An 18,052-nucleotide genomic window follows, 5' to 3' on the forward strand; every position below is an offset into this window, starting at 1 on the left:
TAAACAAGTAGAAACTATGGCAGATAACTAGAGAAATAAGGTGTGTTTACTGAGAAGTTGAAAGCATATGGAAACAGCAGCTGTAAGGAATAATCACTACCTAACCCCAAAAACATGTCCCCATGGGCTCTTTACCTGTCCTCTTTTCTGTCCTCCCCTCTCTTCTCTCAGTTCGACTGAGACAAAGAACTGGACCTTATTACTGAGTATGGTTTCTGAAACACACTGCTGTTGAGAGCTCAGTGGGTAAAAGCATGGGTTGCTCTTTCCAAGAACACAGGTTCAATTCCCAGCATCCACATGGTATCTCATAAGGTCTGTAATGATGCTTCCTGGGGAACCAACACCCACTTCTGGCCTCTGTGGGTACTGCACATGTGCACATAGTGAACAGACATACATGTAATCATGTTGACAGAGGTTTCTGTTCCACTTAGTCCTGCAGCCATTCAGTCTCAAAGAAACACACAGATATCTACATTAATTATAAATTGGTTGACCTAGAAGCTCAGGATTCTTACTAACTCTTACATCCTACATTAACCCATAATTCTTGTCTGTGTCAGCCATGTGGCTTGGTACCTTTATCAGTGAAGTATTCTTGCTTCCTCTGTGTCTAGCTTCCTCTGTCATGACTGCAGACTCAGCCTTTACTCTTCCCAGAATTCTCCTGTTCTGGTTGCACCACCTATACCTCCTACCTGGTTGCCCTGCCTCTACTTTCTGTCTGGTTACTGGCCAACAGCATTTTATTAAAGCAATACAAGCAATAAATCTTTAAAGGGTAGAAGACCATTGTCCCACAGCACAATCAAAATACCCATACATATAAATAATAGTAGTATCAAATTTAAAACTCTCTGTTGCTGACATCTGGGGACTAGGTACTTGGTTTGTGTCAGGGTGTTTGGAGTGGGAGTGAGGGCATGTCTTTTGCACTGTATAATGTTTAACAATATTCTGACCTATCTACTTTCTACTTAATACTACTAATCCCCCAAAGTGATAAACATCATCTAATATCCCCTGGTCAAAAAAAAAAAAAAAACCCACCTATCTAGGAAGAATACAGGCAATAAGTGAGAGTTGTAAAGTAGTTGATGTGTCACACCAGTAGAAGTGGTGCCAGAAATCTCACTGCAGGGTTCCTGGAAAAGCTACTCCAGGGCAATTGAAAAGCTATGTCAGGGGACATCTACTGACCATTGGGCACTATAGAGCACACACATACTGGAGGAATCATAAGCACACACTGGGATGTGGAAGCAAAAGCTTCATTCTCGCTTTGTTTCTTCAGTACCGACAGCATGCCATTGCTAATCAGCAAGGGAAAATTATTTACAATATAAGACATACCTTCAAAGGGGAGTGAAAGGGCTGAAAAAAATCTCTGCATGGGGATGCATGCCTATAACCCCCATACTTGGGTGGCTAAAGCAGGAAAATCATTGTGAGTTTAAAGTCAGTCTGACTTACTGTAGCCAGACCCTACTTGTAAAAAATATAAAAATAATGCAAACAAAGATGAAAGAAGGGAGAGAGAAAAATTAAGAACCAGGACACATTCCAAACCAAATCCTATTCTACTGCCCAGGGACACAAAGATGAAGAACAGCAGCTTCTCCTGTTGATAATAACTTGTGATCCTAACAATACAAGGATGAACAAATGCTTGGTAAGAGCTGAGGGCAAAAGAAAGTGTTTTGCCTGAAGCATCTCAAGGAACTTCTTGGACAAAGTGATATACGAGCTAGGTTCTTTTAAGTATGAGTAGGAGTTTTACAAACAAAGGAAGGAAAAATGAAGGCAGGTACTCTCAGGGGGCCTGGCATATACAAACACAGACTCAATGGCTTTGGTGCAGTACCAGCAGGAATACGGTAAGAACAGAGGACTTACAGAAAACACTGGAAAAAAATCTCACAGGTAGAGGCTGAGAGATGAGTCTGGGCAAAAGAGGGGACAGCTTATCAGGAAATCTTCTAACAGAAGTTATATAGAGGGTTCAACAGGAGTTAGATAGAGAGTTCAACAGTTAAGAGCGCTGGCTGCTTTTTGCTGTGAACCAGGGTTCTAATCCCAGCACCCATATGGTGACTCACAACTGTCTGTAACTCGTTTCTTTGCTATCTCCACAGGTACTATGCATTTATATACATATGTGCATACATACATACATACATACATACATACATACATACATACATACATACACATACACAGGAAAAGTGCCATACATAAAAGTAGAAAACCATTAAGTTCATATTGTTTAAAAAGAAATCCCCAATGTCTCAAACTAAAGAATCTGGCCTTAGCCTTTGAAAACTAAGGGGACAGTAGAAAGCTGTTGCTCCTTCATGTGTTTGTCTGTGAAGGAACGGAGCAGAGAAATACTGCTTACAACACAGAGAAGAACTAGCAGGGGGAGACGGTTAGGGTAAAGTCACAACAGCCCTAAAGAATGTCTGTTAAGGTGGAGAGTTTTAGCCCCAAGGTTGCACTGAAGTCTAAAGCAGATTTGGGAGATTCTGAAAGGTTCCAGGTGAGAGGAGTCTTTCCTGCAGGCTGTCTACAGGTCAGCGATGTGGGAGGGAAAGCCAGTTGTGACAGGGGAGAGTGATTGCTTTGGCTGTGTTCCAGCTCTTTCAGAGGCTCAGAATTAAGTGATCATCACCAGCTAGAAATGCTTTGGGTTTCCTCCAACATTCAGAAGGCAAATGGAAGTTGATATTGGAATTCATAATAAATCTCTTAACATTCAAGCATCCTTGATTTAAGTCATTATTTTATTTTATATTAATGATAAATAATTCCATTTTTCCACTCAATACTGGAAAGTTTACTACGTTTCTGAGGCTTGTATTTTTGTCCAATTTTTAAAAATTTGTTGGAAACTTCAGCATTGCTTTGAGACTCACAGACTGTCTATATGAAAAGATTATGAAATAAACCCCCAAATATGTTTTATTTTCTAAAATTTGAACATTAAACAGTAATCCTTAAAACAAAGTAACCTTTCAAATATCACCTTTGCCTGTCTGAGCAGTGGTTCTAGATGTTTCTTTCGGGAGGTAATTTTAACGTGCCTTGTAGTGGAGTGGGTACAGGGGTGGGCAGAAGCCAAGAGTACTTTCAGATAGAAGACTCACTGTCAGGTTAAAAACAATGGTAAAAATCATTAAAGTTGAAATCTGCTCCAGATACTCACTGCACATTTTTGGTAGCGTTAAGTAGATTTGCTTATTTTAGTGACACACTTCCCTGGTGAGACAGTCATTATAGGCCCAGCTGGGTCACAAAGAACGAAGGGTTTCCTTTTCTTTTCAATATGTCTCACAGTTGGTACTCCTCTGAAGCACACAATGCAGGACAGGAACGGGATCAGCAGCAGCCACAATCACAGGGATGCCTTAGCCCTGACCAAGTGTTACAACAGAAGCCCTTTCAGAATTTATCTCTTGGCATGAGATACAGTGGTCACCTTATCTACAAGCTTTTCTACAGCCAATAATTGAACTAATTTTGAATGGATAGTGGACTATCAAAGGCAAATCATGATTTAGCAGCTGACAAGGAAGGTGCTGTCTTGCTAGCTGAACTGGAGATGGATAATACGTTATCATTGAGAAAGAAACCTGAATGACAGCAGTTAATGAGTCCTATTTCTCTGGCTTCACAAGATGTGTCTCTCTCTTATTTTATATCTCTAATATAATCTATGCTATACAGTTATATATGTAATAACCACCAAAAAGGAGGGAATTCAGAAAAAACATTAAATATCCTGTCTTTTAATATTTGTGACTTTTTTTCAAAAAACATACACACTAGTAGGAAGTAAAGAAAATTTAAAGAAAGTTAATCCGAGGTTTGGAACAGATTAAAAAAGACTTACTTAAGGGAGTTAGTGCTTGAATTGACCTTGGTGAATGAATAGAAGAAGCCCCAGAAACAGGAAAAAAAGGCTCCGGCCAGAGAGTGGCTGGGGAAGATATGTTTAGTTGTTGGGTGGTTCTTTGCTCCTTCACGAGAAGATACTCAAGTTAGCGCTCATGATGTGGTAAAAATCTGCATTTTAATCTTGCTGTCTGAATTTAAATTTTGCACCACTGAATTTAAAACATATTAAAATAGTGGGTAGCCATCAGAGTTGTGAACAAGGGATATAGTGTTGATAATTTTTGTGGTTTTCTTAGCTGTTGACTTTCTTATATCTTGCCCAGATCCTGAGAAAATTATATTTTTTAAAAAGAAAAATAAAAGAGAATTTTTTCAGTGTGTAATATGCAATATACATGTAAAATGTCTTTATATAACATAATACTATATACAAAGAATATACAGTAAGAAGTTTTAAATGTGAATTGCATGACCTTAAAAATTAGAAGCAAACATTTTCCCCAAAAAGTGACACAAGAAAATGTATCCTCTGGATTGCCACTAATATTTCTTTTATGGTTTGTTTGGTGTTTGTCTGTTTTTCAAGATGGGTTTCTCCGTAGCTTTGGAGCCTGTCCTGGAACTAGCTTTTGTAGACCAGACTGGCCTCGAACTCACAGAGATCCGCCTGCCTCTGCCTCCTAAGTGCTGGGATTAAAGGCGTGCGCCACCACTGCCCTGCACCACTAATATTTCTTCATTAAGTTTATTATGTACTAATTATGTCTCTTGATCTGTACATTGAGGTCCTAACACCCAGTGTGACTGCATTTAGAAACAGCCATGAAGGAAGTAATAAGGCTAAATGAGCTGATTGGCTATAACTCTAATCCCATAGGACTGGAGTCCTTGTAAGAGGCAGAAACCCACACTGAAAAGCTATTGTGAGAACGAGTTCACTAAGCAGGGACAGAGAGGCCCCACCAGAAAGCAACCGCGATTGGTCCTTGATCTCAGACTTCGAGCCTCTGCAGTGTTAGAGAAGTCACTTCTGTTGTGGCAAATGTAGTCTCACGGGTTTCGCATGGCAGCACAAGAAAACTAGCGTGCTCCCTCATCAGTGCCTTTCTAGACAACGTCTAGAGAACTCACGTTCCGTCAACAGGCATTTATCCTGAAAGACCGGCCTGACCGTGGAGGCTGGATGCCAGAGAACAGATACGCAATTCCAAAGCATAGCCCTAGCCGTTTTTCATCTGCTTCAGCCTTCCACGTTGGGAGACAGAATGGTGTCAGCAGTAGCCAGGATTCAGAGTTCAAATACCAATGGAAAGCTTACTTGTAGCTTCAGTAAGTTGTTTTAGCCTTGATTGCTTATCTGTAAAATAAGAGAAAAACCCATGTAAAAATATAAAAACTTAAAGAGTGTAGTTTTTCATATTTTGCTTGCAATTTTTATTAAAGTCCTTAAGTATTAATTCGTGAAATTTAAAGATTTTTTTTTTTTTTTTGTGGTTTTTCGAGACAGGGTTTCTCTGTGGTTTTGGAGCCTGTCCTGGAACTAGCTCTTGTAGACCAGGCTGGTCTCGAACTCACAGAGATCCGCCTGCCTCTGCCTCCCGAGTGCTGGGATTAAAGGCGTGCGCCACCACCGCCCGGCTTAAAGATATTTTTACTGTGAGTATATAATAATTCAGAAAAGAAGCATCTGTTTATTTTAATTTTTATTTATTGTCCTTTGACAATTTTATACGTATATGTATTCATACAATATGTATTCTGATGATGGTAATCTCCTTATTTCCACCTCAATTCCCCCTCCATCTCTCTACAAGCCCCCTTCCCATGTGCAAGACCTTCACTGCTATTGTATTTGAGGCCACTGATTTTCAGCTAGGGCCATTTCTATGACCATGAGTGTGGAATATCTCTTAGTGAGCTCCTCAGTGGGTACCCCTAAAGACAATGACTGTCACTCCCCCAGAACCATCATTAACATAGAGTGGTAGGGTCTCTTCAGTTCTTCACCACTCAACCATTGACATGAATAGCCCCAGTCTTGTGTAGGTCAACTAAGGAAATCACCATGCTGTGAGATCATGATTGTGTTAGTTGTGCAGTACCCAGAAGCCAATATTTCATGACCATTCTCTTCTGTCTCTTACATTATCTCCAGCTCCTTTCCTGCATATTCCCTGAGCCTTAGAGTTGGGTGATATAAATGTCTTGTTTGGGGCCGAACACCCAACCGTCACTTATTCTCAGAGTCACGAACTGCACTCACCACCCACATTGCAATGAAAAGCTTCTCTGATTCAAGCTAAAAGTGGCATATAGTCTGTTACTATAAATGTAAGTGTTTTGAAGGCAACTTGACACCATGACAATTATACTAAATGAAAGTAGTAAGCTCACCCCTATGATCTAAGATGACCTGAGCCATGTGTCTTTGGTTATGTTTACAGTAAGCAGAATGAATTCCTTCCTGTGATTCAGACCTCAGATCTAGTCAGAAAAAGTTGTTGCTTCCTTAACCATTGTGAAATTATTGCATCAGCATCTACTTCTTCCTGGAAGATGAATATTGCTGCATGCTGGGTTAACAGCTGGATAAGACAGTCTTAACCCCTGCAGACTGCATAGTACTTTGCAGTACTATGAAAGCCAGCCAGCATGGAGGAAGCTTCCCACTCAGTTCCAGCTGGATTTTTCTACAATTTGCAATCCAAAAAATGGCATCTTCAGCAACATAAACTTAGCAACTAGTTCTAGTTGGGCAGCCCAGAGTTATTTTTCCCAGTCATGTCATAAGAGCAAAAATAAAAAGTTCAGTGATAAATTTTTATAAGATTGTCAAGCTAGGGATTAATATCTTTACTCAAAGCATTTTCAGTCCTAAATAAAAGTTTTCTAAAAATGATACCATGGGATAAATTTACTGTGCCCTCTAAGGGGTTCATTTATAACCTTCCTACTACTTTGCAATTACATGATATTTTTCTATACAGACTGTAAATTTCATACAGCTTTAAATGGTAATTTATTTAAATGTTCTTTAAAAATGTTATTTGATGTAATTGTTTTGTTTTGTTTTTTTTTTGTTTTTTTTTTTTTTTTTTTTTTTTTTTTTTTTTTTTTGGTTTTTCGAGACAGGGTTTCTCTGTGGCTTTGGAGCCTGTCCTGGAACTAGCTCTGTAGACCAGGCTGGTCTCGAACTCACAGAGATCCGCCTGCCTCTGCCTCCGGAGTGCTGGGATTAAAGGCGTGCGCCACCATCGCCCGGCTTATTTGATGTAATTAATACAGAATGAATTAACTATATTTTTCCCTGATTTAAATAAATGAAGCTTACTTTTCTTTTGTCTATTTGGAGAGCAATTTTTATAAGTTAAGTGAATTGATAATTTAAAAATACCTTTTAAAAAGTGTGCTTGAAAATATTTAATATATAAGACATTAGATATATGTCCTAGTTTTTATTTTAAAAATAGGAAAATCTAGGGAAAAATCAAATGTTTGCCCATTTGTGATTCTTATTACAAAATAAATCATAAAATATTCTTGGAATTGAGAATCTTCTAAGTTATAAGGAATGTTAAATAATTTAGGGTTGATACTTCATTTTCACAGGGCAAAAAGAACTATTTTGATGAAATTAATGAGACATTTATGAAATATCAGCATTAGCTTTCAAAAAAGTGATATTTTACTCAGGCAGTCAATGGAGGAGGAGTAATTATAGATCCAGGGGTTGCAGAAGATGTGGGAACGTGAGGGAGGACCTGGCACTGGTAATTCAGGTGCTTTGATGTTGTGGGCTTCAAATAATTTTATCCGTTATTTTTTTTAACCAAAATATTTTTTCATTAGGAAGCAAAGCATAGAGTATTCATTGGAGCTAAAATTTTGTCCTTGGGCCTCTCCTGGTGGGAGGGCAGAACTGACTCCTGTGGGCTGTCCTCTGACCTTTCTCCCACATGTTGTGGCACAAGGGTCCAATGCAGGCTTGGCTTCCTTAATTGAACCATCACTACACCCAAATGCCACAAATTTAAAATGATCATATATGTATATATAATATAGGTATATATATAAAACTCAGAAAATTACTTTCTCATTTAAGATTTTCCATTTATTCTCTGCCTTATAATATTCAATTATTTAGAATAGATTATTGACTTATATAAGATGTAACAAGTAAAAGAAATCTGCTTCAAATAAGAGATGAATTTTGTAACCATATTTGGAATTAGAAAAGTTCTAGTATGGGAGTGCAGTTACTCACATAAATTGACTGAAGATCACTCCTCTTCTGATCAGGGAAGGTCATCCTTGGGCAAAGTCATCCTCTTCCACCTCCCATGGAGTGCACAGCTTTAGGAGAGACACATATGTGACAGTGAGGGGGGAAGGAGACACAGCCTAAGGGGCCAGATCTGCTAAAAACCCTAGCAATCAAAGGAGAGACAGATGTCACAACCAGATTGCACCCTATTCTGAATTTAAAAGTCCCCCTAATTAGTTTTATTTTCATTATTATTTTATGATGATAAACTCACTGAGCCTAATACGTACATATGATTACTAAACACTTCATAAAATATAGTAAATCATGAGGATTTAATACCAATATGTTTATATTTAAATACATACACATGAATTATAAATTATGTTTAAATACTTCTCTTTATCGGCAACAGTTTTAGTCCTTGATCCTTGCACTCTGTCAATTTGGACTTTTGTCTTCCTGAGAGTTTTAAAGCCTGTTTCTCTTTAGACAAGGTCTCATCATACTCCAGCTGAAGAACAAAATTCTACACATTTTAGACATACCACTGGGTAATCAGCTCCCTTCAGAATGATGTTTTGGTTTAATAATGAAAACATCTTAATAGCTGAAATTATTACCCACTGAGTCAATCATCATAATGTCCTGCAGCAGACACATTTCCTGGAATGAGCAGCATCCTTTCCAATGATGCCTCTTAAGAAAAATGAATACAAATGTTCACATGCTTGATAGGAAATGGGCCATGATTTCCTTTCTCCCTTTCTCTTGCTTTCTTTCTGCCCTCCTCCATCTGTCCCTTTCACCATTGTTCTTTCTCCCTTCCTCTCTGGCTTTCCTTTCCCTCTGCACCTTGCAGTTATCTTTAAACCACCAGTATTAAATGCACAGGAGCCCTGACTTGTTCTCCTGTGTTCCTGCATTTGTGATTCTACATTCAAATAACACCATTTTGCTCACTTGCTGTGAAGAATCCTCCCTTGACATTTTAAAAGGATTTATTTACTTTATTTTATGTGTATGGGTGTTTTTGCCTGCACGTATGACTACGTAGCACTGTGTGCAGCATCCACAATTGCATAAATAGGGCCTCAGGTCCCCTGGAATCAGAATTACAGATGATTGTAAGCCCCATGTGGGTACTCTGAATCAAATGTGAGTCCTCTGGAAGAGCAGTCAGTGCTGTTAACTACTGAGCTGTCTTTCCAGCCCCGGCTTGACTTGTTAAAATGGGATTCCCTTCCCAGAAAATTTAACGTACAAGTGTATCTGCAGCTGCTTGCGTGCATTGAGATATGCTGTTGAGACCGCCTGAATTAAAGAGTTTTACATAATAGCTCCCGACTTTCTCATGACATTGAACCACAGTAATAGGAAATTGACTATTTTGTTTTATAATACTGAAATATGAAATATGTATGACTGTGAGTTTAAAGAATTTAACGATTTATCTGTACTCATTTGTTTTTATAGCTGATAATTTTTTTCCTACTCATTCAGTTGCTAAGGTTGTCAAGAGATCTTACTAAGATCTTGAGACTATAAAAATGATGACAGAAGTCTTCTTTGTTAGACAAGTCATGCCAAAAGACCTTAAGAAATATTTAGAAAGGCAACCACCACTAGATTCTCTAGAGTAACAGAACTTATAGAGTGACTCTCTCTCTCTCAGAGAAAGAAAGAATATAGAGATAGATAGATGATAGATAGACAGATGATAGATAAGATAGATAGATGATAGATAGATAGATAGATAGATAGATAGATAGATAGATAGATGATAGATAAGATAGCTAGAATCCATGTATGTACCCATATATATGTATACATAGGCCATAGGCTTATCAGCTGTGGTCCAGCTAATCCAACAATGGCTGCCTATGAATAGAAGGTTCAAAATCCTTTAGTTGTTCAATCTACAAGGCTGGATGTCTCAGCTTATCTTCAGTATATACCAGAATTTCATAGAAGTAGGCTTTAGTGCCAGTAAAAGAATGGACTTCCTCATGAGAGCAAACAGGCAAAGAGAGAGAGAGCTTCCTTCCTCTAAGCCCTTTATATTGGCTGCCAGCAGAAAGTGTGATCCAGCTTAAAGGTGGGTCTTCCCACCTCAAAAGATCTGAATGAAAGGTTTATCTTCTCACCCCAAAGATCCACATTAGAAGTGGCTTCTCCTGCTTCAAATGCCCACTCATTTGGGCTTTAGTTAATTCCAGATGTTGTTAAGTTGACAATCAAGAATAGTTCTTCACAACCACTTAGAGTACTATGCCCTCAAAGGCCTGTTTGACAAGGGTCCGCATAGACGTTCTTTTTCCCAAAAGGGAAAAAAGTGTGCAACAAGTGGTAGAGAGCCTTCCTACTAGGTGCACGGCCGTTGGTTCAATTGCCAGGACTGCAAATAAACAAACAAGTCAACAAATAAGTTTACTAATTAATTCTGTAGTTCTATTACATAGCTTATCAAGGTATCTTTAGTTACCTAAGTTCTAGCTCCTCTTAAAGCACTTACTGTTAGGTCTCTATTTTTCATTTCTTCTTAAAATTCACTTACATATAATAGCTGACTTTTTTGTTTTCAAGTATTTACCATTTTATTAGGATCTAACTATTCAATGTTGCAATATTCTTTTGATCAAGATTGTCCTTCAAACAAAAATTATTTACAAACAATATATGGCCCTAAGTTCCCAAAGACAAAAATATGATCTTTGATATGGTTTATCATGAAAAGAAATACTGTATGTTCAATCTACAGTCTAGAGTAGCAATATTTGTGTACACAGTTAGCATACTTTCTGCTTTACTGTGTATATGTGTCTGTGTGTTTATGTATGATATCAGATATAGTTATTCTACAACATTTGAACATATAGTGACTTATTCATTGTTCAAATATTGCTTAAAGTTTTAAAGGATAAAATGAACTATGCATGCAGTGATGCAAAGTTAAAAATAATATTGAATCATAGGTATTTAATGGCTCTGACTCTAAATAATAGCATGGCTCTACCAAGAGAAAATGAAAGACACTCCCTGACCACTTGTCACTGTGTAACTAAGCCCAGTTTGGGATATTAAAGTTTCTCTGAAACCAAACTCACTCTAAGTTTAGTTATGGACCAATATATTCTATGGGAAAATAAGAAAGTTAATCATATAAAGAATAGTGCTGCTGTGTACAGGGGCACACACCCAGAATCCTACCAGCCAGAAGACTGATAAAGGATCATGAGTTCAAGACAACTTTCGCTGCATAATAAATTCTAGGTTAGCCTGGGCTTTAGTGTTGAAACACTATCTCAAAACAAACTAGCCCAGGGACCTAGGGTAGAGCCAAATACTATTGTTCTTTATTTAAAAATAGAATAAAATGACTCCTCATGGTATTCTGCTGTACATATCCCAGTGCCTTGCTCCACCATCATCAGAGAAGCTTCCTCCTACAGCAGATAGGAACAAATACAGAGATCTAAAGCCAGACCCTATAGAGAGAGTGAGAGACTTTGAAACACTCAGCCATAACCAGGATGTCTCCATCAAATCCTTTTTCCTCAGGACTCAGGGAAAGCTGTGGGATAGGAGGCAGAAAGAGTCTAAAAACCAGAGGGGATTAGGACACCAAGAAAACAAAGTTCCCGAAACCAGTACAAATGAATAAATCCATTATGTTAAACTTCATATTTTGGAATGAGACTCTTGATTTTCAGGGCCAGTCTCTCAAAACTTCCTTTGTGTCTCCTTTTGAATATCAGTGTGACTGTGCTGAGCACGGCAGAGCAGTGACCCAGCCTCCCAGATGGATCACCACCAGGGATTGAGAGAACAGCTGCCCTCATCTGTTGTGCTACTCCTCTTTAGAGCTGTTTTTGCAAAAGTAATTATAAGTGAAAGCAGTTAAGTGACTTTGAAATTTAAATCATCAGGTTTTCTTCTGTGTTTCCGGAACTGACCAAGCATAATTTATTATTTCATGCTCAAACTCCATGCCCTTTAGTGATTAAGATTATGAAAAGGCTGTGGATATGAGTTAGTGTTACCCAGCTTGATCTAGAATGTAAGGGACCCTAGATTCAATCCCCAAGACTTCCAAAAAGAAATTGTACGGATGGAACGGGGAAGGTGAAATGCTTGGTGTACAAGTGTGAGAGCTAAAGTTCCCTGGTGCTCACACAAAGCCAGGCCTGGCCTAGAAGCCTGTCTGGAATTCTTGTGCTTAAAGTAAAGACGGAGATCCCCAGAGCAAACTGGCTAGCTAGAAGAAACAAATCAAGTTCTGCTTCGAGACTCTGCCTCAGTATGTAACAATGAAGAAAGACTGCCTCTGGACTTCACATGTAAACACACACACATACACACGTACATACACACACAAATAGCAACATACACATGCATATACAAAAAATATAAAGGTAGAAATCATAATTTAATACATTACCTTAAAACTCCCTAGCAAGAGCCTATATAGTACTAAAATTTTTCTATCATTATCTTCAAAGCGTGGTGATTTGAATGGAGTTATATCTAGATTTTTGAAAAGGAAGAAGAACGATCACATCCTTCCTAGGAGTTCATCATATTTATTTACTGGGTGTAAGATTTGGGGTGGGCTTCTAACTCTATCACAAACCCACCAATAAAATGGAGGTGCTACTACTGACTTACAACAGACTGTACAGTACTTGTGAGCACTGAGCAATGCCTGATATAGTCGCCACTCATCACTGTGATCAAATGCCTGACCGGAAGAGCTTAAAGAAGGAAAGATTCATTTCCGCTCACTATTGGAGAGGGTTTGGCTGCGCTTACTTGGCTCCATGTACTCAGACAGAATTTTATAGCAGATGAGTGAGGCAAACAGAAACCACATGGGCACCAGAGACAAGATACTGCCAAGGACCTGGCCCAAGTGACCATTTTCTCCAGGGGCGGGTGTACTCCCAAAGAAAGTTGCCAGAACCACGTGAGACCTGACGTTCTGGTTGTTGATGTGACAGTGCAGACAGATTTCTATCGAGTTTCTTCCGTGTTTCTCATTTTAGAGGAAATTCTGCTGCCTAACGTATTTCTTAGCAATGTATCTAAGTTGTTTAAATTTACTTTTATTAAGATGTTTTTAAATCATTTCACTATTCATGAATGATTGCCATTATCTTGACTTTGCAGAGGACTTAACTTGATCACTCTGGTTTTCCTCTGACAGCTCATTCAAGCACTTGATTGGAGGACTGGATGATGTTTCGAACAAAGCGTATGAAGATGCAGAAGCGAAAGCAAAGTAAGTGAGACTCACTTTGGGGACTTTATCTTGATAAAAATGATTTTAATGGGATAAGGTCAAATATTTGACTTCATGTCGGTACTCTGGCAGTAAGACTGATTACTTAAAAGAACTATTAAGCAAACTTGTTATACAGTACACTTACTTAAGATGGCACTTTTCAACATGAAATCTTAAGTTTGTAAAGATTAACTCAAGAAGGTAAGTGGTGGTTTAAAATCCAATGTAAACAATTACAATAAAACATGTAACTGTCAGACTGAATATAATTTCTGATGGTATTGGATGCTAAATATCTCGTTAACTATAATTTTATATAAATGCAATTCTTCCACAAGGATGATTTGCTAGAAAACAAAGCTTTAATGTTTGACAAAGATGTGATATATTCAAAATTCTTTTTACTTCAAAGAAAAGTATGTTATTTTAAAAAAAACATGGTCTTCATAATCCTCCCACTTCTCATCAATACAACTGATAATTCATATCCTATAGGACAGCAGGAGAATTAAACAGATAAAATTTAGTCCATATTTATGCCAAACTTTTACCAGTAATTTTGTAGTGACCTCAAGCACAAAAGAAGTAAAATATTTGGCTCTAAGAATCCATGAAAATAACATTTGACCTAGGAGTAAAATATTAAGAACTGCAGATATGCAAATAAGACACCTAGTGGCCGTCTTAAAAATGTGAGCAACTACTTCAGACTTACAGAAAAAAGCCACTGTCTTGTAGAACGCAGTCCAGCTGCCCTGCTATATATCTGTTTCCTTGCCGCTCTGGGTAGATGGATTTCACATAACTCCTATTATTCAAGTAGAAGTCGATACCAACTCAGCCTTAAAATCACCAGCGGTGGGAAAGTGACTGTGAATGAGACCCTTTTCAACATCTATTGGCTTTGTAGAAATAACAGAGAGACAGTGTGTGAGTTCAGACCACTCATGGATTCACTTACGCATGGGGCACATCCAGGGAAGAAGGAAACGAGTGTACTTAATCCAGATTTACACAAGTTAGAAGGAAGATTTGACCACCGTTGGTCACACAGTACTATAAAACAGAACAAAAGCTAAGCCTTTGTCCCTCTGCTCTCTCTTGGTCATGACTCCCAACACCTGTCTCTCAACCTCAGATAGCATATCTTTAAAGTGGTAGCTACTGCTGCATTTTAATTGAGGGCATTATGCAAAACCTTTGTAAATTGCTACAAAAGTAGATGACCTTGTTGAGGTAATCTTTGGAAACGTGCTTTGACATGACCATGATAACAAATATTAATTTACATTGGATTACATGAAGATATTTTGCATGACTAAGAAGTATTTAATCTTTTATAACTTCTCATATTTATGTAGTAATTTATTAAATCATACTTAAATTAGAAAATATCCATAGATACAGTTTTATAAAACAATAACAGTTTAACCAAACAGTTATCATTATGGAATAAGAAATAATAAAATGACTGTCTGCATCAAGATACTTTCCAGTGTTGTTTGACCAGTAGATTTGCTAGACTTTAATTTGGACATCAGGAAACAAACATACAGTCTTAGGATATACAATATGTTTGATATATGTATTAATTAGAAACTGATCACAGTAACTAAACTTACTAACCCTATCTATCACCTCACATAAGTTACTCTTGTGTATGTGGTGAATTGTTCAAACTCTGATTAAATTAGCCACTGACATATTCAATAACCACAGACTTGATTGGAATTATTGATTTGGTTATCTATGGATAGGTCCAACTACCAGATTGTATCATTCATTAGTCAGATTAATCAACAATTAGATCAACTATATACTGGATCAAACTTGCTTATAGAGACCTCTGATTAGATTAGTTGCTAATCTTATCAATTGCTGGTGAATAGACCTCTGCTCAGATGGTCTCCTGAAGGATAGGCTGTCTCAGAAGTCACATTGTCTTAACAAACTTCATTCAGAAAAGACTTATCTTAAATTGTTAAAATATTAATAAAACCAAGTGAATGTATACTTACTAGCCTTTAGTGTTAAAAGTATAAATAATTTGTTTAAAAAAATCAACACATATCCCTGACCTGAATGATAATAAGTTCATTCTTTGAAATTGTCTTATAACAAACAAACGTTAGATGTACATCTGTACTGTGCTAACAAATAGCATCAGAAGGTGTCTGACATAATTGTCATCCCACGGTCAGATGTCCTGACTCAGAGGAGGCAAACTATGAATTTCCACGGGGTAAGCTTTTTATCTGCACTAGCAAGCTCAGACATCAATTTGTGTTAGCGCTTGTTGTCTCTTTCCGTTGACTTTCTTCCCTTTAAATACATCTACATTCACTTGGTATTTAAGGAATTTTAAAAGTCTTGCATGGGCAATAGAAATTAGATACAAATCTAATTAGTTTAAATTTCCTGAATAATTCTGTTAATGCCCCTACATTTCTGTATAGACCATGAAGCCTAGAGCAGGTACAACAGTCGTGATGATTAGACTCCACTGTATAAATTGGACTTTTTCAAGGCCTTTTTGGTTTTGCAAAAGCCATGAAATTTGAGGTTAATATTTCTTAAAGCTCCACTAAAATAATCATGTTAATTACTAATGTATGAAGATTATTTTTCATGTTTATTCATATTTGGGGCAGAGGACATAAAAACAAGACTGATTGTCACAACTGATTCCTTTGAGACATTTAAAACTCAGAAACAAGGAGCTCATTAGGTATTGGCATAGAACTCTCAATCGCAGACTGATTGCCCTCAAGTGAACATGCTGTTATTCTCATAAAACCTGTACCGAGGGTGTAGATCAGACAGCCAAGGAAAACTGGCTTGAAAGAAACCTTGACTGAAATGATTTTCAAAATTCTTCTACTGAAGAATATGTCCTCTGCTTACATTTTTTCCTAAAGAAAGAACCCTAATTTATATATTGTACATTTTACAATCAACTTAGCTTATCATAAAAACCTTTATGGTAAAAATTACAACCTTAAAGTTGTTCACATATGCCAAAATTATGTTCTCCGGTTAAGGGTTTATAGTGGGCAAAAAAATTAAATGCTCTTTTCATTTATACTGATGTTTATTACTATTAAAATGTTTTGTACTTTTACTTTTTATAAAAATATTATGGCAAGATAGAGAAAGAAAAAGAAAACCAACCAAGCCAATCTAACATATGCTCCTAGCTACCTTTGTGTTCTAGTCACACTTACATGTTTTACGTATTGTTTTTCTCCATTTAGTGCCATCACTTTATAAACATACAACAGCACTCTATGCTCTGCTGATATCGTCTTAGTAGCTGCCCGGGAACACAGTGAATGGAAACCTAGTTTTCTAGATTGATTCAAGTTAAAGCCTTATTCATTCAGTTTATTTTTCTTTTCAACATAAGTTCTTAATCACGTCTAAAAAACAGAACAACAAAAACAAAACCTCGCCAATAGCAAAAGCCAGCTACACATATGGTCCATCCAGCTGTGCGAATTTCTCTGTATCGTGCATCTGCAGAAACAGCAGTATTTTAGTCCAGTTTGTCCATCTGCCACCTGCTCTATCCTGCTGTCTCATCTTGGAGCCTGGGGACATACACATCTAGGTACTTGCTCTGAGATATTCTGGAAGCTGTATCAGTAGACTGGTGTATGCATTTAGTAACAACTTAAGATGATGAGACTTAGTTTTGTTCTCCATGAGAATCTCATCATGCTAAAATCTCATGTGAAGTATGCCCATGCTTTATAACCTGCCATGTCACTTGTGATATAGACCTTGACTCCCTCTGACAACTCATAGCTCCCCATGCACCAACCTCACCCCATGTTCATTTATATTTTTATAGACATTGATTTACTCAACAGATACTCTCTGTATGCCTACAAAATCCTCCCTCCCCACAAAGCAGTAACCAAAACAGACACGTTCCTTGCTTTCACGATATATTTGGTCTAGTGTAAGAGAGATAAACAATCACTAAGACAAGACTTCTATGGTGAAGTGATGTTATCAGAACATTTGAGCTGAATCCTGAGTAATTAGTTGATGCTAGGTGGACATTAGGTGAAATGGACTAGGCGAGGAGGTACGAGGAGAATTACAGAATAAGAACCATTCATATGGCAAATGAAACTCTAGAAAGAACCAGTGAGAATGGAGAGCAAGAGGATCATGAAGCTGGGGTTGATGGCTGAGAAATTTAGCTTATAAAAGTCAGGAAAAATAGAAAGTCTTGGGAGACATGAGAGGTACAAAGAAAACCAGATGTGTATGATGTCGTTGCGGCCAAGAGCAGAGTGATGTGTCTTGGTGCTTTTGGGCTGTGATGCCATGAACTGATGAATAAGACCAAACTTGCCAAGACCCCCTGGGGTAGCCCTGATGCTTTGTTTCTTGACTCCATCCTGTATCAAATTGATTCACTTGTTCTATGCCTTGTTTCTCGGAAGAATATGTTGTATTTTAGCGAAAAAGAGGAGAGGATATTCAAGAGAGAAACATCTTTTTTTCAAAAAAGAGTCAAATCGTCTTTTAGATGAGAGGTTTATGAAAATTGGCAATAAGCAATGTGGTGGAACAAGAGGAGTCTTGAGGAT

At 37.6% G+C, this 18,052-nt stretch overlaps 1 protein-coding gene across 2 annotated transcripts in view; it reads left to right on the plus strand.

Annotated features, from left to right (window-relative positions):
• The window catches only part of Prkg1 (protein kinase cGMP-dependent 1), a 1,098,375-nt gene that overhangs the window by 974,407 nt on the left and 105,916 nt on the right, over positions 1–18,052 (plus strand). For both annotated transcript variants that reach the window (XM_057777191.1, XM_057777190.1), the window contains exon 9: positions 13,371–13,445. In XM_057777191.1, coding sequence (XP_057633174.1) covers positions 13,371–13,445 — 75 coding nt within the window. The remainder of the gene's footprint in view (positions 1–13,370; positions 13,446–18,052) is intronic.

Source organism: Chionomys nivalis, chromosome 8, assembly GCF_950005125.1.
Source record: "Chionomys nivalis chromosome 8, mChiNiv1.1, whole genome shotgun sequence".
NCBI lineage: Eukaryota > Metazoa > Chordata > Mammalia > Rodentia > Cricetidae > Chionomys > Chionomys nivalis.